Here is a 26,835-nt window from a genome sequence, read left to right as displayed (position 1 = left end):
CGTGAATAATGTTAAGTTAAGGCCTGATCCATCCGAAAATCATAAGCAATGCTCTGACACGGATGCATCAACCTTATGTCAAGGTTATGTCAAGCCCTGGTCCATTTATCTTGAGATCTTTTAAATTTAAATTTCAGTTCAGTGAAGCACTTTAAGCATCAACACTTTTTCAGTAAGTTACCTTTCTTGAAGATTTGTGCTTCAAATAAAGAAGATTGTTAGTAAACATTTACAAGTAAATTTTGCATAAAAAAAAGTGAACTGGTAAAACCAGTTAAATGCGTCAATTGCGATGCGGTCGAAAATTTGGGTGCACCTAAGAAAAAAAGTTAGTCGCACCATTACAACCAGTGCAAAAAGTTAGTCTAGAGCCCTGCATATTGTATTCTCCTATATCGGCATCATCATGGAAAAAAATAATGAAACATTTACACCCATCAAAATACACTAAATTAAACCAAAATAAATTTTAAACTACATAGGTTCAGAATATTTTTGGGGTACATATCCATGAGCTTTTCATCCTGTTAATAGCTGTGCTCTCTTCTGCAGAAACAAGTTTCTGTTTCAGCATTCTCTTCACTTCACTGACGTCAGAACTCAGTCAGGGGTAGCTCATGCCAATACCACTTCATGTGTCACTGTGCTAATACAACAGCTATGTACACAAGAGTCAGAGTACAAGTTTTATTACAGTGTGTTCTATTTCAAACAACTATTTCTGTTTTTCTATGTTGTTTTAAGATTGTAAAATTTATGCCCAAACAATTTTTTTTTCAAGAGTACATAATGGTTCACTCAACATTTAGTTTATTATTTGGAGGTTCTCTGTATAGCCAAATAGGGAGGGCTTGAGTTATAAAAAGCCCCCTGAAAACAGTGATTACCTTAAAGAGCTTAAGGTCTTGTAACCAAGTAAGTTTTGTTTGCTGTAAGGGGACATGTGTGAATGCTGAAGATTACACTCAAATCCTTTCTAATCTCTTCAGCTGCTCGTCCTCCAGACGGTACAGAGGGACATTACTATATCAAACAAACTGAATGACAATACTTTGGAAGAACATGGAATATTATTTCTTTGGTTGGATTTTAACTGAAAGATAAATATATATGACTCCTTTGGTACATTACAACATAATTTTTTATTTCTTAAAAGACAGTGATTCAGCAGGATACATGGAGACAGTCAAATACAACAGTGTTCTTGGTAGTTAAAGCCATCCAAAAATGACATTCACAGCTAAAGGATCTGAACTATTGTGGTATCAGATGGAGAATTTTTCTTTTTTGCTTGAACTGGACTATGTATTTATGGTCTAAAGACTGCTGAAACACAATTGCTTTGAAATGGGCTGCACTCCATCACGAGGGAAAACTATCCATACAGCACAGGATCCATTCCGATGGGGAAAAACTCTACTTCCAGAAACACAGGAAAGCCCCGGAGAATCACAGTCTGATCATGGAGGGAGTGAAATATATGGTGGAGGGGACACAGATAATGCAACAGGTCAGAAAAACACAAATTCCACAATAATAGTAAGAAAATATCCTTCAACAGAGTCAGAAAATGCTGGGTGTGCCTCTATCAAACTAGGCACAAAAGGTATTAACGTCAACATTTTATCTCAACCGAAAGACAAACAAATAGTAAAACAAGAGGCTTCTGAGAAAAAGGGATTGAAAAAATCTAAAAAAGGCTTTAAAGATGTAAAACAGAAAAAGAAGAAAGAAAAGGAAAGGTGTTTTGTTGAAGAAAAAATAGATTTTCCAGAGCCACTTGTGAAAGCTCATCACGCTGCGTACGGATACCTTAACCCTAGTATTACTAAATATGAAGACCTGTTAGGGTTACTTGATCATGCAACCCAGACCCAAATCTCCTTACAACCTATGGTGACATTCCTGGTCCTACGGTATGAAGAGGTCAATAAAGGGCTTGGGGAAATAGTGGAAGAAGGAGAGAAAATGTTTCAAAAACACAGTGACCATTTGGCTTGGCCCTGCCAAAAAATCTGTTTCTCCTCATCCAAGGCAACAAACATTGTGACATCTCCCACCTTCAGCGAGGTCCCACCAGACCTGCTTCAACAACTCCTCCAATACACTGTTCAAAGGATGCGGGTAGTGGGTCGATCAGTGTGCGAAATTGGTGAGACTGCACTTGAAGAGGCAGTGGATTATTTTTCTTCGATTTGTGAAATTTTAGAAGAGAAGCTCAAAACAAAGCGTACATTTGAGTCTAGATTAATGCAGTTGCTTTCTCGAATTGAGTCTGCCTCGCAGAGAAGAACTGCTCCAGAGGACTCAACACTTTTTAGTGAAGACAGTGGTATTGGGGCAGAAAGTGAATCACTAGCAGGTTCAGACAGACAATGTCAGCACAGAGAAAGTTGTTACACAACAGTAACAAAAGGTAGCAGAGGCAGACTTCTCAGAACAGTGAGCAACAGCAGTTCTCTAAACTCCATAGACTCAACCTGCACTATTACAGAAAAAGAACAGAATGATACAGAATTACTACTTGGCTCTGCATCCTTGGATGAAGGTGAAAGCTGTGGACGGGAGAATGTGAACAATGTAAATAAAATGACTCAATTAAAACCACGTCGCTTGCCAGCAAAGCGCATAGAGAATCCACAAAATGTTGAAATGACATTGAAATTGAAAGATGCCATCAGTAGACAAATTCAGTTTTTGCCATGTGAAGATTCAGGAGTAAAGCCAAAACAGATAGATATCCTGAAGAGCAGTAGTGACCAGTGGAATGAGACGGGTGACAAAAGCTCCAAAAGACCCCAAACAGCTGCCAACAGAACACCAATGAAAAAGACCACAGTAACTAAACAGTGCCGGTCAAGATCAGCAGATTCACTTCGATGTAAAGCTGAAGATCCTAGATTTATTGAGCTTGAGAAAACTCAAAAGGAACTAAACCAAAGACTGGAAAGGATGAACAAGGGTGAAGGAAAAACAAAGCGAGTAGTATCGAAGCAAATCCAGCAGCAGCAACAGCAAACACATGGTATTTCATCAGAGGGTGCTGGTAAGCACGGTTCTTTTAATAAAACATTTTTTTCTCCAAGTAATCAAAGAAAGGCAGGTAAAACAAAATTAGGAGAGCAGAAAGTGATGGAGGAAAAAAAGATGAAAGAAAAGGTAAAAGACACTGACAAAAAAGGTGAAACAGGTCCTGTTAAGGTAAGACCTATGCCAAGCCCTCCACCATCACCACAGCAATCTTCAGGGATTTACCAGGGTAGTAATTCTGTTAAGAAACTGATAGACACTTTTAGTCAAGGGATGGAGGGAAGTAGACAGATGCCAGAGAGTACCAAAGTGCTTGGAACTCTTAAAGGTGTTAAAAAGTTTGGTGTTCCCATCATTCCAGGTTTAAGTACCTCTGGCACATTAGCATTCAATGTAAATAATACACTCTGTGGTCAGGGGGAGTCACAATGCTCTGAAATGACAGAGGATCTTGATATTGACAGTCTACCACCCCCTCCACTTGAGGTTCTTATGGACAATTCTTTTGAAAATGTACAGACAAAAGACACGGAAGAAAACTCAGCAAGCAGAGGCCGATCCACCATACCAAAAAGGACAGCAATGACTCAGAGACTACGGGCATCTCTTCAGTCTGTAACAGTTCTACCCAGTAAGAAAAACTTTCGTGAGGGCTCTCTTAGCATGTCACCAGTTCGTACCACACACAAAGATACAAGAGGAGTTGGAAAGGTTGGCCATAATGATTCCAGCCACGAAAAAGATGCTGAAAGTGAGGAGGCTATCGACAAACAAGCAAGAAATGTTCACTTCATCCATTCCTCTGACTCACCTACAAAGCAACTTATGGCTGAGCAGGGACAAATAAACGTTTCCTTCTGCCAAGGTGGAGTAGAAGTAACACAAGAGAAGAACAATACCAATGAAACACTGCAAAATAATGTATGTAGGGACCAAACTACTTCCACTCCACCTTCATCCAGAACACGTTTCCTACCATCGACACCTTTGTTACATCGGAGGCTCCCGAGTCCTCTGGTATTTAAAAGCCAACCCACTTATACAACTTTATCAAGTCCTTCTGTTGTTCGAAAACTCCCAACCCCTCCTTCTACTGGACAACGGATATTACCAGTCAGTTCTGCCATGCAGCACGACCTCAAATCCAGCGTAATATCTGGTGTTGCTTACCCTTTTAAGGCACCCTCACCTCCTGCTTCTCCAAAAGTGCAGCGATTGTCTCGAGAAAACAGTTGTGAGGACTCTACTTCGAGAGTATTTAGCAATGCTCGATCAGTGTTTTGTCCAGCTTCATCATCATTATTTGTGGCTAAGCCTGTTCCCCCACCAAAGGCCCCACAGGCATGGGCCTCCTCTGGTAGCAGTGTTCTACCTCGTCCTTGGGGGGAGCATGGTCGGTTACCAGTGTCTGCACGAGGAGCCCAACCATTCATCCAACGCAGCCAGTCAGACAGGAGACCAAGTTTGAGCCTGCCGCCCAGGATGCCAACTCTTTCTGTGGCAGAAACTTGTGGAAGTGAACCAGCAATTAGCACCCACGGGTGAGTTTATTTGCAAATTTCTATTTTTAGAAATGTTCATAAATCATGTTTTTATTGTGCATTCCAATTATTTATCAATCAAACTCCAAATGGGTTGTTTTGATTAGGTAATAATAACAAAAACCTACAGCTAAAACAACGAAAGGCAATAAACACAGTAAAAACACGTTTGCAAATAAACTCTTCATTTATAGATAGTCATTATCATCAGATATTAAATTTGGTATGATCTTGCATGGCAAAGTATGTATAAATACACAATCATAATGTATATTACTATATGACAAAATAAAAATAAGGCTAATAACCGAATAACTTGACCAAATGCACAAATGTTCTGAAAACGCTTCGAAATTCCTATGAGCTGGACCCATACATTTACTGAAAAAGGCCGCAGTGCATTTTTAATTTCTGATCCATGAACACTTTGGATTCTGATGCCCAATAGATAGAGCATTTAAGATTCTCACACTTAGACTTTATTTAAAACATCTTTCTGGTAAAAGTAGTTACTAAGTATCATTAATGCTTGAAGTGTCACCCTTCGTTTTAGATTTTCAAATGAAATAGAAAAATGTTAATGAACTTTCGTTTGTGTAAGGAAACCCCTTTATTTAGTTTTTTTTTAAATCAATAAGAAATCCCGGGAAGAACATCACAAATGAATGCTGTGTATGTGTTATTTTGCACCAAAATAATAGCAGCTTTTGGAAACTACCTTGTAAGCTGGAGCAACACACAGTAAGATTAAGGTTAAAGCTTTCATGTATGTAGGGACACATGTTTATTTAGATGTAAAAAAAACAAGTTCCACATGTATTCTAATCATTCTAATTTTGCGATAACAATCTTCAAAGTTTTTGCATTCCATTCGACTAAAAAAAGTAACAAAATGTAAAAAAGAAAAATTAGTGTGTTGATCGTTTTTTTTCTGCCACAATAAAAGACAGTATTGGGCACAGTCTTGCAATATTTCTTAGATGAAAGAATTTCGTTTTAACATTGTTCTGTACGTGGGGGGTCAAATGTTAAATGAACATCAAACGTTACACCCAAGTGCTTAAATTTAGTTTGAAACTCCAAAAAACCCATCTATATTAAAGACTCAGCTTTACATAATTGGTAAGTCATTACACAGTACATACCGATATGCAAAACTGTATATATATTGTTCATTGTTAGATCATGTTAGCTTAGTTTATGCCTTAACTTATTGTTAGCAAATACAACCCTAAAGTGTTACTAAGGAGATTAATGAAGTAAATTACTACTAGATAATTTAATGAATAAAGCACACTTTTAATGTATAGTGTCATAAAATGTAAAGGTATTATTTTCCATTTACATTGTATTGAATACAAAACATGACTGTTAGATTTAATTTCCGCATAAATTAATACAAGCCCATCAAAATAATGAATTGTAAAGTTGTTAAGCTCACTAAATAGACGGCTAAATAGTTGGAGGAAGGGTTTCTTTCTGTCTATAAGAGGGTATTCCTTCTAAGCTACTGGACATATGAAACAATCCAGATGTCTTTTGGTACCTATACAAAGACTTGTAGTTTCTAAAATGAATGAGTTCAATGCTGGATGCCTCTGTGTCTAGTTGTTGTGCTCCCAGATCTGCAGAAGAATTCTCTCACAACATCCTACCTATTCCTGATTTGATTTTAAGGGTAATCCAAAACACAGAAAGAAACTTAGTGTTCGAAAGGAACCTGAAGTTTAACAATGACAATGTGGCAAAACGTAATGTCTCAACGAGTAATTTATGAATAGTCCTAACCAGCTTTAATCCACTTTTCTAATCCTTTAGTCTGCTAACAGTCTTATTCTATTTTGTTGAAACAGGTTGGGAGATGGTTCTACCAGGGAAAATGAGCAAACAGAACTCAGAGGCACAGTTCGGTCCGCCTCACACCCTGACCTGTGCATTGTGGGTCAGGGTTTACAGCGGGAATGAAAAAAAGAAAGAAGAAAGGGGACTGGATGAGCAAATCCTGCTGGGACTTTGTTTTCAGTTTCGAGGGAAGTTTGGACCCATAGTTTTCTGAATGCCAATTCATATGGTCTAATTTGTAAATATTACTTATTTGCCAATTCATAGGGTCCAAGTAGTTTACATTTTCTTTAACTTGTAAAAAATTATTTTTGGACTTTTTTATTCTAACAAAAAAACTTAAAGAGTAAGTAGCATTAGATCATGAAAATTACATTTCATCCAGTGTGCCGTGTTTGAAAGTAAGCAGTCTGCCAAGTTGTAAGCCTGAAGATGAATTGATGAAGTTATTGGCTTATAAAAAAGGGCTTCAACTCTAAATCACGCAAACGAGACATGAACTATTACCGCCGCATATCTACGTCACTTGACATGGTTTCTGCTACGTTGAGCTGCGACTGCCGCGAAAACTTCACTCTCCTACCGCAAAACACTGTCGTTCCTTCGTGATGCGTGTGCCGTCTAGAACCTGTGTTCTACGTTGTGAAACTAAGTGCATCTTATTTAAACCACCAAAGGAAAATCTTCTGAGGAAACAATGGTTACAATTCATTTTCAAATGACACCAAAGGAGTATAACCCCAGGGTTTTACTGTGCGTGCGTCATTTCACCTGAAGATTGCTTCAATAATCTTGGCACGTTGCCTGCAGGATATGTTTAATGACTATTAGTATAGTAGTATTTTTTACACCTATGTACATAAACTTGTTGTTGTACACTGCATAAACCAAAGCAGGACCTTAAAAATCAAATGCTACTTACTCTTTAAAAAACCTGCTAAACATGCATTGTTCTAAGGATTTCAGGTTGCCAGGTTAAACCAACATCTTGTTTACTTATCTTTAACTTAAAGCTTACTACTTGACCAATAACGTGCAAAATATCAAATATGCAGGAAACTCATCCAATAGTATTACATGCACAAAACTTATTGTATTTTTTTTAAAGATAATTATATTTTGTTTAAGTTTTATAATAAAAACAATATATATAGTTCTTTAAGAAACCCCAAGCGAGAATGAGTAATTCTGTAGGTCAGCAAAGTTGCAATGTTACTATGAAGATAATTGTGATTTGGTTTACTTGATTTTGTTATCACTGCTATGTGAACCAAGGTCATGGATGTTGCATTGTAATAACTGAAGCTTTGTATCTAATATAATATAATAATTGTATATCATTATTATCTATCTGCAAATATCATAAGCATTTAACAGCAAATGAACTTGCCAATGCATCAACCCCTTTTGGCTTGGTATTTTACTTATTCGCTGCAATGAACACTGGGTAAATTTTCCTTTCCACTTCTTGTGAGGCGATGCACCACTGTTGACGTGATTTAAAAACTCACTGAAGATGGCTAAAGAATTAGTACACAGACAATACAATACAAAAAAATATTAAAATACAAACCATAAAGACCTAACACCATAGTCATATGGTTCTCTGTCATACAGAATAGTTGCTTTTGCTGCCATGACCATTTTCTTCACACAAACAACAAGCAACTGACACACGCTGTACACCAGAACTCACTGAAAAAACACTCTACTTTAGTGAGCCAGGAAGCCATGTGACTAACATCAAATTACTGCTATGTACTTTGGTAATGATTTGAAAGTATGTTACATAATTTAAAAATAATATTATAGTTGTTTTATTTTCAAAAGAAACACTAGTTGGTGTTTCTGAATCAAATTAAGAAGTGGGTAGTGCATTAAGTGTGTTTTGAAATGATTTAAAAAAGTCATGTTTCTAGAGTTTATTGTAAAGTTGTTTATGAAAGTTTCAACTATTTAGTTATGTGACTTAAACATAAAAAATGTTCTCCTTATACTGTATGCCTTATTTCACATTCTTTTTTAGGATATAAATGTGCAGATAATTAAAATATGTTAATAACGCTCAAGTGAAACATTTAACACAAATTTCAAGCACATAAGGCAGTTTTTCTCCATTGTTGTATCCTTAAAGACAAAAATAAGGCTTGTTTAATTAATTCATAAGTTAATCGAATTAAATAATAATGAACACTGAAGTAAAACTTTTAGCAAAAATTTCACATATGACAGTTCTTATATCAAGTTTTTAATAACATAATTATGTTCTACTACAATTTGTTGGTCAAATATAACCTCTTCAGGTGTTTTACCAGAGTTGGGGCTAAAATCGACAGAAAAGTGGATCTCGCGGGCCAGAGTTGAGAACCTCTGATCTACAGGTAGAATGTTTAACGTTACGATTTGATTTCTGTGCTGTCGCCCCCAGTGTTGCCACAGCTACTTTGAAAAAGTAATCTGATTACTGATTACTGAATATACCTCTAAAAAGTTATTTAGTTACTGTACAGATTACTGGATTTTAAAAGTAACTAAATTAGATTACACGTTACTTTATCAGTTACATTCAGCAGCTGCCACCAACACTCCCGCAGCCTCAACATAAAAATGACAATCGGTTTTGCCAACACTCACTTTATTGGAAGTGTATTTTTAACAGTAATGTCAACAATGTATCTCCTGACATTTTAAATTGAAATTAAAGAGTATTTCCTGAAAAAAAAAATGTTTTTATTAAAAATAATATAAAGACTGTTTTTTTTATTTCACTTAACTTAAATACTTGTTTTATATATAAAAAAAATAAAGACAGTCTTTCTTGACATGACATATTTAACTGTAACACTTTAATAATGGCAAAACATACTATTTATAATCTACATTATTTATAAATGTAACTATTAATTTTTTTTAACATGTTTTATGAACATTGAAACTGTTGTTCACAGCATTAGAGCAGCAAGGAGAGATTTTACAAAACAAGTGTAAAACGCACGAAACGAGAGCGAGTCAACCGTGTTTAAGGGAATCATTTCCTCTACAACATAGGCTACTGCCCGATAGAGATGCGCGGATAAGCCAATTAAAATGTCACCCACATCCGCTGTTTCAAATAAATTATCCACCAGCAGGTATAATTTTCTCTGATATAGATATCCACACCCGACCCGGACTCGATCGTCATTTAAATTACTCAGTAAATTTTCTAGCATTGTCTTTGTCTATAAATACTTAAATCTAATATTTCGATTTAGCACAGACATGATGTACCCAGTGGTGTAGTCTAGTTTTTTGTAGTGAGTATACTCTGATTCCCCCTAGCCTACTCATCCGTTCCAGGTCGACAACCCATGAGCACCACCACACTCACGAATGCAAGGATAGAGTATGCCTCTATATGTAATCAAGAAAGATTTATTGCAAGCAAGATTTCAATAGCCAATGACAGCTGTGGGACTTGCTGGTTTTAAATCAGTCAGTTAAGAGTTTTATTTATGTATACAGTCACTAAAGTACAGGTTTTATCAGCTGGCAATTTTCAATGCACATTAGTGATCCACAGGAAAAGCTATTAAGTATTTCTACATAAACCCATCCTGCTAAAAATAGTATTAAATACATTCTAGTGGTTTCAATTTAAATACCATTATGAAACACATTTCTTTATAATTTTTTATTTTATGCCTTTTCTATTGATTCCCATCTGCATCTCTTGTGTTTTGGGCTGGGTTCTATTGTTTTTGTTAAGAAGGGCAACTACATAATGTAAAGAATATCTTGTGAATGTATAAACTTTAGATTTTGATTTAGTTTGACTAAGGACAAGTCAGAGACTTACAGTAAATCATATTGAAAAAAATGGTTAAAATCAAACTCTGATATTCGTTCCCAATAACTAGATTTTTCACACACTTGAAGTGTGAGAGTTGCATCTATTATTGACATTGATAGTTAACTATAATAATTAACAATGAACATTTGTGCAGTTTTATCAAGCACCTGTTGCACCTATAGATTGCTTGCACTGTCTCTAGCTTGACTCTCACAAGGCCTGTAAGGAGTTCTCATCTCTTATCATCTAAAACAATTATAAACATTGATTTCATATCTCCTGGTTGCACCAAAAGTCAGTGCGTCGCACTTTTCTGACACAAACGATGTGGTTACGAAACCTTGCGCTTTTTTAAGTTGGTATACGGAAATTCTTGATCTTTTCTAGTGGGTATACGGCGTATACCTGCGTATCACGTAGACTACACCACTGGATGTACCATATTAGAGGTACCAGTCTTATGGCTTTCATATACATACAATGCCTCACAGTCGTTGCATATTACATACCCAGTACTTGATTGACCTTGCTAATCAGTGACTTCAGGAACAGACGCGTTTGATGTAATGTTGGGCTTCGCAGATAGTATGGCATATCGCATTAAAATACCACGAGAGCGATTCAAATGCGTACCGAGAAATCCGCAGTTGAGTTGCTTTCGCGGTACTTAAATCTCATACGCTGATAGATTTGCGCAGCGTTGCATTAAATTGAACGCATCTATTCCTAAATACGCTGATTCTTCTTCTTCTAGTGTTTTTATGGCGGCTTGGCAAACCCAAGAAAAGGTGCATTACCGCCACCTATTGATCTGGAGTGTGGAAATTACATAGTTTTGGAAGAAAGAAATACAAAAAAATAATAATAATACTAATTCCTATATTCTATCTATTGTTCCTGTGTTTTTAAGGTATTTAAATGTCATGTACTCTTGATTACCTTGACCCGTTTCCTAACAATACTTTTAAATAGATAAAATATGCTGATTAGCTTGTTTCAGGTGTTTTATATCAGAGTTGGGGCTAAACTCGACAGGAAAATGGATCTCGCGGGCCAGAGTTGAGAACCACTGCTGTAGACCTATTTCAAATATAGAAATAACTGTCCTACATTTACAGAAAGTTATTTACATAGAGTACCGTTACAAATAGCCCGGCTAAGGCAGCAATGCTTTTTACTCTAACCAAAAATGGCTGTATTTTCTTTGGATTAAGTAGAAATAGTAGTAAGATGCTATTCATACTTATACATTGTGGCAGATAAAGTAACTATTTGCACCTCAGGTTTGTTGTGCATTAAAAATTATGCAACAATTACAGTGTGTTATTCAAATTATTATTATGATGGCAACTTATTGAGATATTAAAGCCCTACACCCCTAATCTTACCGGGTAAGGCTTACCCTAAACGTTATGAATAAAAATACATTTTAAGTCTTAAATCAATTTGATTGAATACCAAAACGAGAGTAGAACCCGGCCTCTTGTGTCAAGCCATACAGACTCATGATTCATGATTTGGGGAAATTATTTAGCATTACGAGCAGGTAGCAGGAATCTGCATGTTTTTAGGGACTCCCAATTATGAGCATGAACTACAAACAATGTCATGTGTGAAATAAAACAGGACATTATTACCTAGACTAGACGCATACTAATTGTACGTACAAACACATACCGTTTAGCATTGGAAGAAGGTTAAAATTTAAGCAGATACAAGAACAGAACATGAATTTACGGCAGTATTTGATATTCAGAAGTCCAATAGCCTAACAAAACATCAGGTCTCTATCTGTCGGTCTCTCGACGTTGTGTCGAACCGACAGATGGGGTTTGACGTGAGAATTGACGTGTTATTCGGGTATAAAAGGGAGACAGCGTGCTGCATTCATTCACCTTTTGTTCTTCGGAGCCTTCGATCTTATGATCTCAAAGCTGATCTACGCTGATCTTCTAGAATCTGCTGGAATCTTATGATGTGGTGCATGTACTGTCCCTTCCTGTGGCAACTTCCCCTGGGCGTCTGGGCAGTTTCAGAGGTATTTGATTCTCTAAAAGAGCTAATTTCTCCAGCGTGGCATGTCCCGCTGTTATCGTGGGTGCAACACACTCATCGACCCCGTCTTGTTCCTCAGCCAAGTATTCGGAAACCGTGTTGATGACGGTGATGATATATCCCTTGCAGCATTGGAGGGTGACTTACTGTCATCCGACCACAACGATTCCTCGGAGTTCCTTCCCTAGAGGGGTCGAGCCCAGGAAGAAGCTGACGTCGAAATGTCAGCAATGCTTTTCCGGGCCGCCACTTTTCCCATCAGTTTTCGACAGTAAAGAAAAAGACAGAGGTTATTAAGCATATCCTCCCACGCCGCACTCGGCCATTGAGATCCCGAGCGACGTCTGCTCCCCAGCAGCCCCTGCAGTGCACCGCACCGTCCCAATGCTGGATACGTGGTGCGTCGGGTCTGAGCGCGGCTCCACTTCCCGGAAGTGCATGAGGAACACTGTAAGACCACCCTGCTGGCAGGCTGGGCAGAGCAGCCCTGCCTCCTTAGGCTGGGTATCAGCCGAGTTATCTAGCGCATAACTCTAGCCGGACGTAGTGCTCCAGACGAAGTGACCCCCCAGCAGGGTGATTCCGTCTGATGCATCCTCATGATCTGGTTCCGATCTTGGTAACACATGACCTTACCTATACTCTAAAAACTGCTGTTTTTTTTAACCCATACGCTGGGTTAAGACCGCTGGGTACGAAAACTGGTTGATTTGACCCAAATTTGGGTATGCGACTGTAACCCAACAGTGCTGGGTTGTTCATGCGAACGTTAAAGAGAGCATGCACGTCACGTTAAACAAGTTCTGAAGATTCCCTCGTGCTGATAACACTCCGCCTTCCGTTTGCGGTGGTTGACAAAATATTACGGCTTTTGGCAGAAATATGTGTGGGGAAAAAACAACTAAATAGCGTAAAATGTGAATATGCCTGAGGTGAACTTTGTGGGTTAAATCGGCGTGTATCCCTCAGTAACCAGTGAGAGGGACAAATGAGAGGGAACGTGTAAACTTTCTTGGGACACGTCATGAAAACGCTTCACTCATAGTGTATTTAAAATAAGCCTTTTAGTCTTTTCTTTACGACACTTAAAAACCTGACGCTTTGGGCTTAAGGACTATTTTTAGTTGGCGGATGTGCTGCCTGCTGCGCAATTAGTAAACGGAGTCTGCTCAGTGAAGTGAGAGGGCGCGAAAACTGAAGCTGAGGCCCGGCGTTGGATTCTTGAGGCCAGAGAAGGTAAGATGTAAAATGACTTTAGTATTTTTTAATCGTATTATTTATATCTTAGATACACTTTGGTGTATTATAAGTTTTTTATAATTGTGGTTATTGATACGGTCATGTTGGCCATCAAGTTGATGCCCTGAGTTTCTGTTAGCACGATAATTTCCCGACTAGCAAGTTTTCTTTTTTCGACAATTTTCGTGTAGTTATTTATTCATCACATCACAATTTATTTGTTAACACAGAGAATACTATTTAATGTTGAGTTCAGTGGCTTTTTAGCGGTCTTAAATGTTAAACCTGCTCTCATTTAGATAACTAAAGTAACGTTAAATTTCTCTTGAATAAATCAGACATACGCTTCATTACCATTTATGCCAGCGTTTTGATTCGAAAATTTTAAATCTAACGTAGCAGGCTGCTAGTTCTGTGTGCATGGTATAGTTTTCCCGTAGCTCGGTTCGAATAACTCGAACCGAGTAGCTCGAATAAGCTATGCAACGAAAGCAACAACAATTGTTATTGTCAGGCTATTGTAAAGCTGTGGCACAGGAAAACAACAAAACAGACCAGGTAAAACTTACAACTTACAACTTACAACTTACAGACCAGGTAAGTCATACAATGAACCAGCACAGGACAAAGAACACGCGGAAGTTTTAAAGGGGAGCAAATCAAGAGGGAACAGGTCCAAGGGATAAACTAATTAACACAAACTATGAAACAGGAGGGTAGGAACAATGACGCAGACTGGAGAGAGACGAAATCGTCTCTCTCCCACATGAAACAGAGGATCCTGTATGATTCCAGCTCAAGACCAAGAATTACCTAACAAGAAGAGGTGGAATCATGACAGTTATATGAAGAGTTCAGATGCAAACCCCTCTAAAAGCCCCCTTCATCAAAAATTAGATTATGATGTTCAATGAATGCTCTAAAGACATATTATGCGTTACCTCAAATAATTTTTCATCAAAACCCACTAAATACTACACTCTGCCCGATCTGAAATATCTGGTATTGCTGGAAGTAAATGGAGGGGCCTGATAAAAAATTCTTGTTTAAACGAAATGTCGTCAGACGGACTTAAGCTATAGGGTTTTGCATCTGAACTGTTCATATATAGATTATTATTTACATGCCACTTTACATAATTGAGGATTTCTATTAAAATGTGTCTAGTATGATAAGATGTCAATTTTTTCAGATGGATGAATATGTAGAAAGTAAGCTTAGAGAATGGAAACTTGACGAGTGAATTCCCTCATTTGAAGGTAAGAGTGAATGTATAATATTTTACAGTGTTTTTGATATAGCAATGCAATAATGCACTCCTTTATTCAAGGTTAAAGTTTTATTTAAAGGGATAGTTCACCCAAAAATCTAATTTTTATAATGTTTACTAGAGTTTTGCCGGATACTCGGCTGAAACGAGTATCCGGTACGGATAAAGCACTTTTGCCGAGTACGAGTATTGTACGACTAATACGAGTCAATATCTGTGCTTGGATTGAATAAAAATCCTCATTGGGTAGCTGACTGTGTCTGCGTTCTGTGATAGTCACAGCGCCCCTCCCCTACACACATACAGATGTATTGTGTTGCTGACTGTGTTCGCAGCTCTCTCTCTCCGTCTCTCCCTCAGTCACTCAGGTTCGCGTGTCTTTTCCGTTAACGTTTAGGTCTCTTCAGCTTTGTTTTTTATTTCGGTTTGTAGTACTTACTTATTAACCAGTAGAGTTTTGATAAACGTGGGATTTGTTCAGACGTGATGCTTGGTAGAATGCGACTCGCGTTGCGTCTTTTTTAAACCGTCAGCTGGCTCTAACCAGTTTTTAATTAAAAGTTACAAAAAATAAAGTTATGTTGAGATGAAAACTCTTGTTCATTACATTTTACTTCATAATTGCAACCGCATCTGTTGTATTCATTGTTGCAAAACTTATTCTGTATATAGTTCGTTTGTCATCGTGATCAAAACCATTGATCTGAAGCTCAATGCTGATGCTGTCATGTAAATGTTTTTCTAATCAGCATTAAATATAACAATTTCTGATCAACCCATATCAATTGCCTGCTTAAAATAACATACCGATTAAAGCCCCGCCCATCTCAAGACAACCCGACCCAATTTCCGGGTAAAATCCCGCCCACTTCCTGGTTAGGCCCCGCCCAGTCCGAGTACAGATACGGATTCAGAAAATTCATATGGTTAACAGATACAGATACAGATAATGCTGTACTCGCTCATCCCTAATGTTTACTCACCCACATGACGTTCTACACTATTTAAGACCTCCTAGCATCTTCAGATTAAATTAAGATATTTTAGATCCACATCCGAGATATTCCATACCACCTCATAGACATCATGCTAATTGTTACCGTCAAGGTCCAGAAAAGTACTTTGATCAACATATTCTTCTCTACCCTGTCAGTACGTCCATGAGAGCACTTCAACACATGCGCATTCAGTTTTTAGGCACCACTCGAGCGTGCAACGTGGATGCTTGCTGTGTGGTGTTCTCATGGCGAGTACGTCACCGAGTGGACACGCCTGACTCAACATTTTTTCCGCGCATGACCTGTCGTATGCGTCCAGTCTAAGTGAGCCTCCTGATGATGAAAATTACATCACGCGGGACACGGACGGCCGGACCATACTTTTGCCTTATCACTAAATGCCCCCAAATGTTGAATCAGCTGCGTCCACTCTGTGACGTGCTTCGCATGTGTCGAATTCATCTATCTGTGCTTATCCACGATTGAGTACAGTGTTCACAGGATTTTGACAGACTTGTGGCGCTGGTGACATCACAAATTTATTGGCATATTTGCATATGTATATATTGGCAAGCACGTCAGACGTCTTTGCAGATACAAGTCTGCTGTGTTGTTGTCTGTGCTGGAGGAGATGGGAGCAGTGAATAAAGCCACGCACACCAGCTTCATACACTTCAGCAGCAGGTTCATTAGACATTGTAATACAGTGCAGCGGCTACACACTGTCAAATTGGAAGAAAATTTAGCAGTTTTTGGCTCAGATTGATCAGCGTATGACATCATCATACAGCGAGAGCGACACAGACAGCAGGGGCCCGTTTCAGAAAGCAGGGTAAGTGCAAACTCAGGGTAATTTTACCCAAGAAAACGAAAACTCAGGGTTTTTGGTTTCAGAACGTGTGGTATGTCAAACCCGCGACCGCGGGGTAAGTCAAGCCCATTTCAGAAATCTAGGTATCTTATACTCCGAGTGAGTAACCAGAGTAACCTACTCCGTGAACCTAACCTGGTCGGGAGCAGGTTTTATTCCACAAACCCAGGGGTTGTTACAATCTCTGCCCCCTTTTCGAAGCGCGAGGAGTTACTGGGGAGTAACAGTGTCGCCCAGTGTTGAGGCTCAAGGCCATCTCCTCTGCATCCGTCAGAGGTGGTGGTGCAGGTCTTCCTCCCATTTTACGTGCCTCTGCCCTCTTTCTTTTGGCTGAGTAGACATGAAATAGTCAAATTAATGTCATTACTCTAATTAAGATATGCAGAGAGGATTTTCTCTGGTAGGCCATTGCAACTGTTGATTAATTTCATTGGTTGTGGTTTCAAGGACTATCAAATCCAGTGCATAGCTGTTTTACAGATAGTATTTAGAAAAATCGGCCATGATTTTCTTGGGGTAGCAGGTGCAAGCATGGCATGTTTTCTGTCTTCTATAGCCATAGCGCTCGGTTCTCCTCATAACTTTTAAGGCTTGTTTAAGTAATATATCAAACATCTCCCAGTCAGGCATCCTACTAGTAAGAGCATTTTATTTCTTTAAACTCACCTGACTGAATTATGTTTTTATATTTAATTTTCAGCTGCTGCCAAGTTCTTTTAATTGCAGAAGGAAGGCACCTATATGAAAAAAACTTAGGTGTTTGTGTGTGTGTGTGTATGTGTATATATATATATATATATATAGAGAGAGAGAGAGAGAGAGAGAGAGAGAGAGAGAGAGAGATTTAGTAGAGCTAAATATAATTCCCAATTTTACAGTTTCAACATCAGAATATTACATGTACTGGATGTCACCTTTTTTTGCTTTAAGTGCAAAAGGTCTTTAGGGCCTAATATCAGAGCTTTTTTTGCACACTTAAGAATTGTACATCATGTATTTTCTACATCAAGGTTCTTTCAGTGTGCTCAAGTTGGATGTCATCGCTCATTTAGTATTATTAGATAATTAAGAAGACACCTACTGGTCCATTTAAAAGAATTTACAGAAGAAGTGGTGGAAACCCCTTCAGTTGAGCCCAGGGACAGTTCATCAGATACAGTTGTTGATGCTGTTGAACATTGTGATGAGGATTGTGATAACATTTTTGAGGAATGTGATGACATTGTTGATGAGGTCAAATTCCTCACAGACATTGAGTGCCGTTAATTATGTAGTTGAGCAGACATCTGGCCTTATCAGTGATATTGTTGGATCCCTACAGAGACAAACGGTGTCTTTTTTAAAAGAGACAGGACACGTCGAGAGTCCTAATGGGCAGAAGCTTTTAGAACATTTTGCATCTGCTGCTCATCCATTTCAGGGCTTTGAGTCAGAATACAAGCAAATGCAGTATTTTACTCAATCTGGATGCTTTGTGAAGCCAGAAGAAGTACCTTTCCCTGGCTTTTTCGTACACACAACAAAGAGATGTATTGACAGGGACTGTAAGACAAGTGGCAGTCCGAGACACATTCTATCGTGTTCCTTTAAAGCCTATGCTAAAACAAGTTTTAGAATGTCCAGGAACAATGGAGAAAACAATTGAATGGCGAAATAAAAAAAGATCTGGCCTTGAAGATTTTAAAGATGGCACAATCTTTAAAGCAACTGCCCCTTTTTCCAAAGATCTATCTATTCCACTTGTACTTTACAGTGATGATTATGGGATGGACAACCCACTAGGTTCAAAAACCTCAGTGCACAAGCTGGGTTTCATTTATTTACTTCTGAAATGCTTGCCATCTGAGTACCTTTCCAGACTAAACTGACATTTCTTATTAGCAGTGTACAAGATGATGTAAAACCTTTGGAATAAATGCCGTCTTGGATCAAGTTGTGTGAGAATAAGGACATGGAATTGGAAGGAATTGAGGTTGAAACCAAATATTTCAAGGGCATTGTCAAAGCAGGTGTTGCACAGGTTGGTGGTGATAACAGTCATACCAACGGTGTGACTGCAATGGTGCAGTCATAACAACTTGGAGCTGAACACGCTTAAAACATTTCAGGAGAAACCCCCCTGCACTCCCTCCTCTCACCATCATGAACAGTACTGTGGCAGCAGTGGAGTCATTCAGGTTCCTGGGCACCATCATCTCTCAGGACCTGAAGTGGGGCAATCACATTGGCTCTATTGCTAAAAAAGCCCAGCAGAGGTTGTACTTCTTACATCAGCTGAAGAAGTTCAACCTACAGCAAACTCTATTAAAACAGTTTTACTCAGCGGTCATAGAGTCTGTTCTCTGCACATCCATCACCGTCTGGTTTGGCTCAGCCACAAAGTCAGACCTCAGAAGACTACAGAGGACGGTTCGGACTGCTGAGAAGATCATTGGTGCTCCCCTGCCCACCCTCCAAGAACTGTATACATCCAGAGTGAGGAAAAGGGCTCAGAAAATCACCCTGGACCTCTCACATCCAAGCCATCATCTCTTCAGAATGCTGCCGTCTGGTCGGCGCTACAGAGAACTGAGCACCAAAACAACCAGACACAAAAAAAGCTTCTTCCCTCAGGCCATCTACCTCTTGAACAGTTAATTTATTTTTAAAATTTTTTCTTGCGTGCAAGACTTCTTATGTGCAATTAACTCTGTGCAATAATAACAAATTGCAATCTTCAATATCCTTCAGATAATACACGATCTATTTTTATACAACTTTTTCTGTAAATTATATTTCATCTTGCTGTATATAACGCATACCTTTTACTGAAATAGTCTATTCTATTTTTTACTTGTACATATTTACATACACACATAACTTTACTCTCTATAGCTTTACTCTTATGTTTACTGTATTGTATTTCTTAATTTTTATACACATAGGCCCTTATTTAAATCATCTGTGTAACTGTTTTTTGTATTGTTTGATGGTCTCTGTGTTGTTGCTTATTCTGTGTACTGGATGCTCCTGTCACCAAAACAAATTCCTTGTATGTGCAAACATACTTGGCAATAAAGCGCTTTCTGATTCTGATTCTGATAACCTGGGTCTTAATGGCATCCTAGGTTACACTGAAAGCTTCTCAGGAAAAACAGTTTGTCGATGGTGTCGAGAGCAAAAAGAGATCTTAAGAGAACAGACAGTTGAAGATCTGTCAGTTTTGCGCAACAAGGTGAACTATAACTCTGATCTACTTCAGAATAACCCAACTGAAAGTGGTATTTTACGAGAGTGTGCACTAAATAAACTTCAGTGCTACCATGTAACTGAGAACGTGACTCCAGATGTTATGCATGACATTTTAGAAGGTGTTGGAGGTTATGAAATGAAGCTTATTTTCAATTCTTTGATTGAACAAAAACTCTGAACCCTTGATCAAATCAATAATAGACTGACAATCTTTGACTGTGGCTTCTCTGATAGTCACAACAAGCCATCTGCCATAAAGCCTCAAGATCTTAAAAATCCTGATGGGGCCGTCAGACAGACTGCAGCCCAGATGTGACGGATGTTAATGAGTATATACTTGTATATACTAATATTAATGTATTTCACTAACAATCCTTCTTTTCAATTTTTACTCTTTTACTTTGTAATAATTTGTCCACAAAAAAGCATTGTAATTTAGTTTTGTATTTTGTTTTTGTTGTTTTGGGAAAGGGTTTTATATCTGCCTTGCGTGATGACGTCATTTCGGGTAAACTCACGCTGCGTCCTCAGATCGCTTTGAGCATGCTGAGGAGAGATAAGCAATTAGCGGTGCTTTCTCAGCACATGTCTGTAAAAGTTTATAAAAGTTTGATTAAGGCAACGGCATGCAGTAATATTGTTGTTCACAGTGTTATGGATGTATTAGAAAGTGTTTTGTGAATGGATGGATTGTATTAATGGTTTTATTACCGAGTACAGCGGTTTGAGTATGTGTGTGTGCGTCAACAGAATGTTGTGACTAACAGATAAAATAACTGCTCTTAATCTGTTTAGGTGAAAAGTTACAGACGTAACATCTATTCATACTGTACTCTCTTTAATCCATCCAGGTATGATTAAATCTGTTTTGTTTCTTATTACATCCATTTTGTGTCGATTGTTAAACTTTCGTGATTGATTTAAAACTAGCTGCAGGAGATTATATTGCATGTTTAGATAAGTGTTTGAAACAATTCATTTTGCGCTTTACGCGCTTTGTAATGTGTTTTTGGCATTTTGTTTTGATTTATCCTTGTGATGTGTACTGAGATCGCTTTGAGCATGCTGAGGAGAGGTGAAAAGTTACAGACGTAACATCTATTCATACTGTACTCTCTTTAATCCATCCAGGCCTCATAATAAAATCTCCATCAGCAACAGTTCCAGTTGTTTCTTTTCGTATTCTGTTACACAACGCAGAGTAGTAATAAGCAACAAGTCCCAGCCGGTTACACAGACATGGTGGCTTCTGAGACTACTACCTCTTATGATTGGTGATTTGATTCCAGAAGGTCACAAGCACTGGGAAATACCGCTTTCCTTGCTTGGCTGTATGGAGATGATTTTTTCTCCAGCTTTGACTGAAGAGGCAGTTATATTTTTACAACATCTGATTGAGGAACACAACAGACTATTTTTGGAGCTTTATCCAGAAAGGCATCTGAAGCCAAAACACCACTTTATGCTTCATTATCCTGGGGCTATCAGAAAACTCGGACCCTTGGTCCAGTTTCGAGGCCAAATATGGCTTTTTTAAGAGAGTATGCCATATCACGTGCAATTTTCGCAATATTTGTAAAACGCAGGCTTACCGACACCAAATGATGATGTGCTACATCATGTTGTCTGACCAGATGTTCTCACATGACTTGGAAGTTGGTCCAGGATACACCACGCTCCTGGCATTATTAGAGAATTTTGAAAAAGTAAAATGTGGGTTTGATGGAGCTCCATTGTTCTCAGATGTCTTGCCTGCTTGGATTAAATTTAAGGGAACTACCTACAGGTCAGGAATGACACTTTTTGTGTCTCACTCTGCTGATAGTGAGCCCCTGTTCGGAACCATTCAAAACATTGTGCTCATTGACACCAAAATCAAATTTATTGTGAAACAATGGGAGACAGTAGGATTTGACAGACATTTTTTTGCTTTCACGGTGTCTCCTTCTTCTGCACTTGACTTGGTGGACATCCAGTCACTTGATGATCACCACCCTCTCCATGTTGTGACGTCCTTTAAAGAGAATGACCGTAATAATTACGTTTCTCTGAGAAACAGGCTATTTCAGAGGCAACCATAAAGGCTGATGATACATTGTTTTATTTAAGTAGTATATCTTGAAGAGCATATGTTTTACACACTACTCACTCTAGTTGTAAAGAGCATCCTATGCAATACTAGTTTTAACATTTCAGTATTTTCCTTTTTAAGCTAAAATGGCTTATCATCAGCCAAAGCTGTGGAAGTGAGTATTAGTTTAAAGTCATTTTAATTTTTTGGTTTTAATGTCAGATTTAATCAAACTAAAACAAAGGGTAAGCTTGTCTACACCTACTACCCAATACTACCTCTTGACTATTAACAATATTCGGGTAATAATTATATCTGTCATCATGGGCACATCACAAAACATAGAGATGTTCACGATTTAGTGACATCAAAATCCAGGTACAGTAAATTTCACTATAATATGATAGTCAAAACTTGCTGAAATTGAAAATTAAGTTTACTTTTGTTCAGTAACACTTAAATAAAATATGATGCATACTGTTAGAATTAATACAGGTAAATTGCCCTTCTATTGTACTGTATGTATCAATCAGAATTTATAATTCAACCTTGGACATCATCTACATACCACAATTTATTTTATAGGAATCAATCCCAGATGCTGGCACAGTAAGCAGAGCAGTATCTGAAAAAACAAGTGCAGAGCAGCATGGTCATGAACCAAATATATCTCTGGAGGAAATAACTTCATTTGTAGGTTTACTTTTTCTGTGGCATTAGTTTGTTTTACTAGACAAACATTCAAGAACCTATTTAAAGTGGGAGGATTATGTTTCAGCTCTTAACAGGTGTTATGTTTTGTAGAACGTAAGAGAAATTCTTCTGGCAACACCTGATGGAAAACCTATTATTAATGGTATAGAAGAAAAGCACTGCATGTCAATTCATGAGAGACGAGCCATGGTTCGGATATTGGTGTCACATCTGAGGAGGTGCTTTGGAGAAAAGTAAGTGCTTAAGAAAAATGTTCAATGTGCATTTTTAATCAAAAAAAGTGCATTACTTTTGTTGCCTTTAGTCCATATGCAGGTACAAAAGTCATCTTGGCTTCATCTGTTGTTGAACAGTTTCAAGGCCTTAAGGACTGCCAGAATAAAGGCTATGTGAGTAGAGTGTGATGAACGTGGCTTCTAAGTGGAAAATGTTACATTAAGCTGTTTACAGAAACAAATCAATTTATGAATCCAACTTATAATTAAATTGAATAATTGTGTAGTTTACAAATTGGTTGACACAGCTAAAAATGTAGATATTATGGGTGTTGATGCCATTCATAATAGCATATTTTCTAATCCTGTTTTTCTTTTTAAAACACAAGGAAGCATGGTTCAGTCCAGGTCGAAATCACAGACCTGCCAAAGGCTTCTTGGAGGAGCGCCTTACCAAATCAGAGTATATCAAACAACACAGACGAAGCCAATAACTTAACTTTGCCGGGTAGGGTTTTTGCAATTATAATTTGGCATCTTGTAGGGCTGGACGATATACTGGAATTATTTTTGAATATATCGTTATTATGATATAAAACTACTCCAGGGTTTCCTAAAAACTACTGCAGGGTCCTAAAAAGTCTAAAAAGTATAAAAAGTCTTACATTCCAAAACCAAATTTTTAGGCTTTAAAAAGGTCTTAAATTCACTGACATATTGTGTTCTAGGTCTTAAATAATTTTAATCAGGTCTTAATTTTCCTACAGCCATGTAAACCTACCTCTAATGCTCATTGAAAAACAAAATGTTTTAAAGCTTCTGGCTTCATATGCCAGAAAGGAATTGATCTGTGAATGTTGGGTGTGAGGTTTTTTATGTTGTGATGCAGGTCTTAAGTTTTATTCATAATGGTCTAAAAAATTTAATTTAATTTGACTTTGTGAAACCTGCAGAAACCCAGTACTCATTCCGTGAAATAGATTTTTGGTCATTCCGCCCACCTTTATCTACAGGTTAATATTTTCTCATTTATTTCTTTGTGTTTACATTTTTGCTCAGAATCAACTGTGGACATGGAACGAGCCGTTCAAATGACTGAGTGGCTTAAAAATAATATCTGGCCACCAAGTTAGGTTGAACAATACATGAAAGAGACAGCCATCCATCGGGCAAAATGGATTTGAGATAATGGAACCAAAGCAGTCATGGAAATAGTTAAAGAGTATCCACGTCTCCTCGACACTCCGGACATGGTGAGTTTAAATTTGAAAAAAATGTAAGTTTGATAGTTATACACAATAACGTTCTGTTTTTTTCTTGTACTGTAGATATCCCAGGACTTTTCAATTCTTAATCCTGACTCTGCTTCAAAACTCACGAGAACTGGGTGCCTGTCTTCAAGGATAAGATCCGACAGTTCGCCACCCGAGAAAAGCAGCCTGTTCATTTACTTTCCAATTTAGAAACTATGTCAGCAGGTAATTAAGATTAAAGGGGTTAGTTCATCTAACTGATAAGTTTGTCATGAAGCATTTATGTATATCTCAGTCGGAAAAGGGTGGCTTGCTCACTTCAGGTAGGTGGAGAGTTCCTGCCTCAAGTGGAGGAGTTCAAGTATCTGGGGGTCTTGTTCACGAGTGAGGGTAGGATGGAACGGGAGATTGACAGACGGATCGGTGCAGCTTCTGCAGTAATGCGTTCGCTGTACCGGTCTGTCGTGGGGAAGAAGGAGCTGAGCCGCAAGGTGAAGCTCTCGATTTACCGGTCAATCTACGTTCCCACTCTCACCTATGGTCATGAGCTGTGGGTCATGACCGAAAGGACAAGATCCCGGATACAGGCGGCCGAAATGAGCTTTCTCCGCAGGGTGGCTGGGCGATCCCTTAGAGATAAGGTGAGAAGCTCGGTCACATGGGAGGAGCTCAGAGTAGATCCGCTGCTCCTCCACATCGAGAGGGGCCAGCTGAGTTGGCTCGGGCATCTTTTCCGGATGCCCCCTGGACGCCTTCCCGGGATGGTGTTCCGGGCATGTCCCACCGGGAGGAGACCCCGGGGAAGACCTAGGACACGCTGGAGGGACTATTTTTCCCGGCTGGCCTGGGGAAGCCTCGGTGTCCCCCCGGAAGAGCTGGAGGAAGTGTCTAGGGAGAGGGAAGTCTGGGCATCCCTGCTTAGACTGCTGCCCCCGCGACCCGGCCCCGGATAAGCGGTAGAAAATGGATGGATGGATGGCATTTATGTTTGAGTCTGCCTAGATGCAGAGTATATTATTTACTCTCCCTCATGTCATTCCAAACTAATTTTTAATATTTATTTTACCCTTTGTAAAAAGCGTAACCCTTTGAGTCAAATTTTAAGGATGCTAGCACTTTAAGTGGTTACATGAACTCGTTTAATTTTAATTGCAGACCATCAGAGTGACATCACCTTACTTGTCCTACCTATAATCCTTCCAACCTCAATTTATAAGATTGGAAGGAAAATGTTCAGACCGACTTATATTGAAACCAGGAAGGCTTTCATAGACATACAACCGGTAAGTTAACAGCCATTGCTAAAAGCACATCAAGGTGTCACAAGACATTGTGCTCTCCATATTTATTAGCATCACATATTAATGTGAGCTACAGCTTTTATTATTTCAAGTGTATAAATCTTGTAAAAAATGCAATCAATCACTTTAAACAATTTTTTGCCTTCACATTTCGCAAGAAATCTTTAATTTGTTTGAGCCCAAATCAACTATGGGAAAATACTAATATTGGGGTTCTTCCATAAAGTATTTCAGTAAGTTTTTTTTTTTATTCCTTTAGGATCATTGGGTTAACTTTCACACTATGCACTCTAGTTTGTACAATAGTTTTGAGCTCTGTTCTTACATTATTATTATTTTCAGATCGGAACCAACATGGCTGAATACCTGCGGTCAAAAGGCACAAGCGATGTTCTCATGCTGGGAGACAACGAGTGCTTTCAGGCTTTTGTTATACTAAATGGAGAAGCAATTGAGCAAAAAACATTGCTGGCAGCAGTAGATGTTTGCTTTAAAGCTTTCTACGTCTTCGATATCAATTACCCCAAGCAGTGCTCCCCCGTCTGGCAGTTTCTACAGACTGTGGTCTTTGGACTTCTTGGAGATTAAACTCCATCAATAAGAATTCTACGTGCTTTTATATCTGCTGCTAAAGAGTAGTTATTGTTAGTTAGAACAACTTTGCTGGTGCAATTTATTTTGCTTGAAGTTCTTACTGTGACCCTTTCTCTAGGAAAAACTGAACATATGCAGTTTGTTATTTTGGCTGAATGTTATCTGATTCTGACATTGTGCAGAGGTGCATAAAGTGTTAAACATGTTCTGAGAATGTTTTAATGCCAAAGTTTTTACAATGAATTTTTCTGTGACAATTTCTCTCTTAGGAAAACAGAATTTATGCAGTTTGTTGCTTTGGATGAATGTTTACTGATTCTGCCATGCTGATGTGCATAAAGTGTAAAACAAGTTAAGAGAATGTTTTAAAGCCAATGATTTTACACTAAAATTGATTTTACTGAGACAATTTCTTTAGTAGTTTGTTATTTTTGCAGAATGTTAACTGATGCTGACATTGTGCAGAGGTGTGTTAAAAAAAATAGAGAATGTTTTTATGCCAATGTTTTTACACTACAATTGATTCATTTTTACTGTGACCATTTCTCTCTTAGGAAAATTGTTGTTTTTTGCTGAATGTTAACTGATGCTGACATTGTGTAGATGTGCATAGTTCTCAACAAGTTATAAAGTTTGAGAATGTTTTAATGTCAATGTTCTTTAACATTACAGTTGATGTATTATAACCATTTCTTTCGATATGTAAAATATTTATTTTGCATAATGAACTACTGAGGTTTTACTTGTTTACTCAACAAACCTGGCCATTCCTTTTGAA

General features: G+C 38.2%; 1 protein-coding gene and 1 long non-coding RNA gene across 3 annotated transcripts; both read left to right on the top strand.

Annotated features, from left to right (window-relative positions):
- The first annotated feature begins 1,347 nt into the window (after window positions 1-1,347).
- On the top strand, window positions 1,348-6,566 carry pcare1 (photoreceptor cilium actin regulator 1). Its single transcript, XM_056767701.1, is given in 2 exon segments — window positions 1,348-4,571; window positions 6,425-6,566. Coding segments are annotated over 2 exon segments (3,366 nt in total).
- Window positions 6,567-22,115: 15,549 nt separating this feature from the next.
- Window positions 22,116-26,336, top strand: LOC130436680 (uncharacterized). Of its 2 annotated transcripts, XR_008909106.1 has the most exons (9): window positions 22,116-22,155; window positions 22,566-22,673; window positions 22,785-22,927; window positions 23,048-23,083; window positions 23,299-23,417; window positions 23,969-24,162; window positions 24,238-24,387; window positions 25,318-25,445; window positions 25,806-26,336. It is a non-coding gene; the product is annotated as an uncharacterized LOC130436680 (long non-coding RNA). The 2 variants fall into 2 exon arrangements; XR_008909105.1 differs by lacking the exon at window positions 22,116-22,155 and having other exon boundaries at window positions 22,305-22,673.
- The last annotated feature ends 499 nt before the right edge of the window (window positions 26,337-26,835 follow it).

This window comes from Triplophysa dalaica, chromosome 15 (assembly GCF_015846415.1).
Source record: "Triplophysa dalaica isolate WHDGS20190420 chromosome 15, ASM1584641v1, whole genome shotgun sequence".
NCBI lineage: Eukaryota > Metazoa > Chordata > Actinopteri > Cypriniformes > Nemacheilidae > Triplophysa > Triplophysa dalaica.
This window is presented reverse-complemented; position numbering and strand designations above follow the sequence as displayed.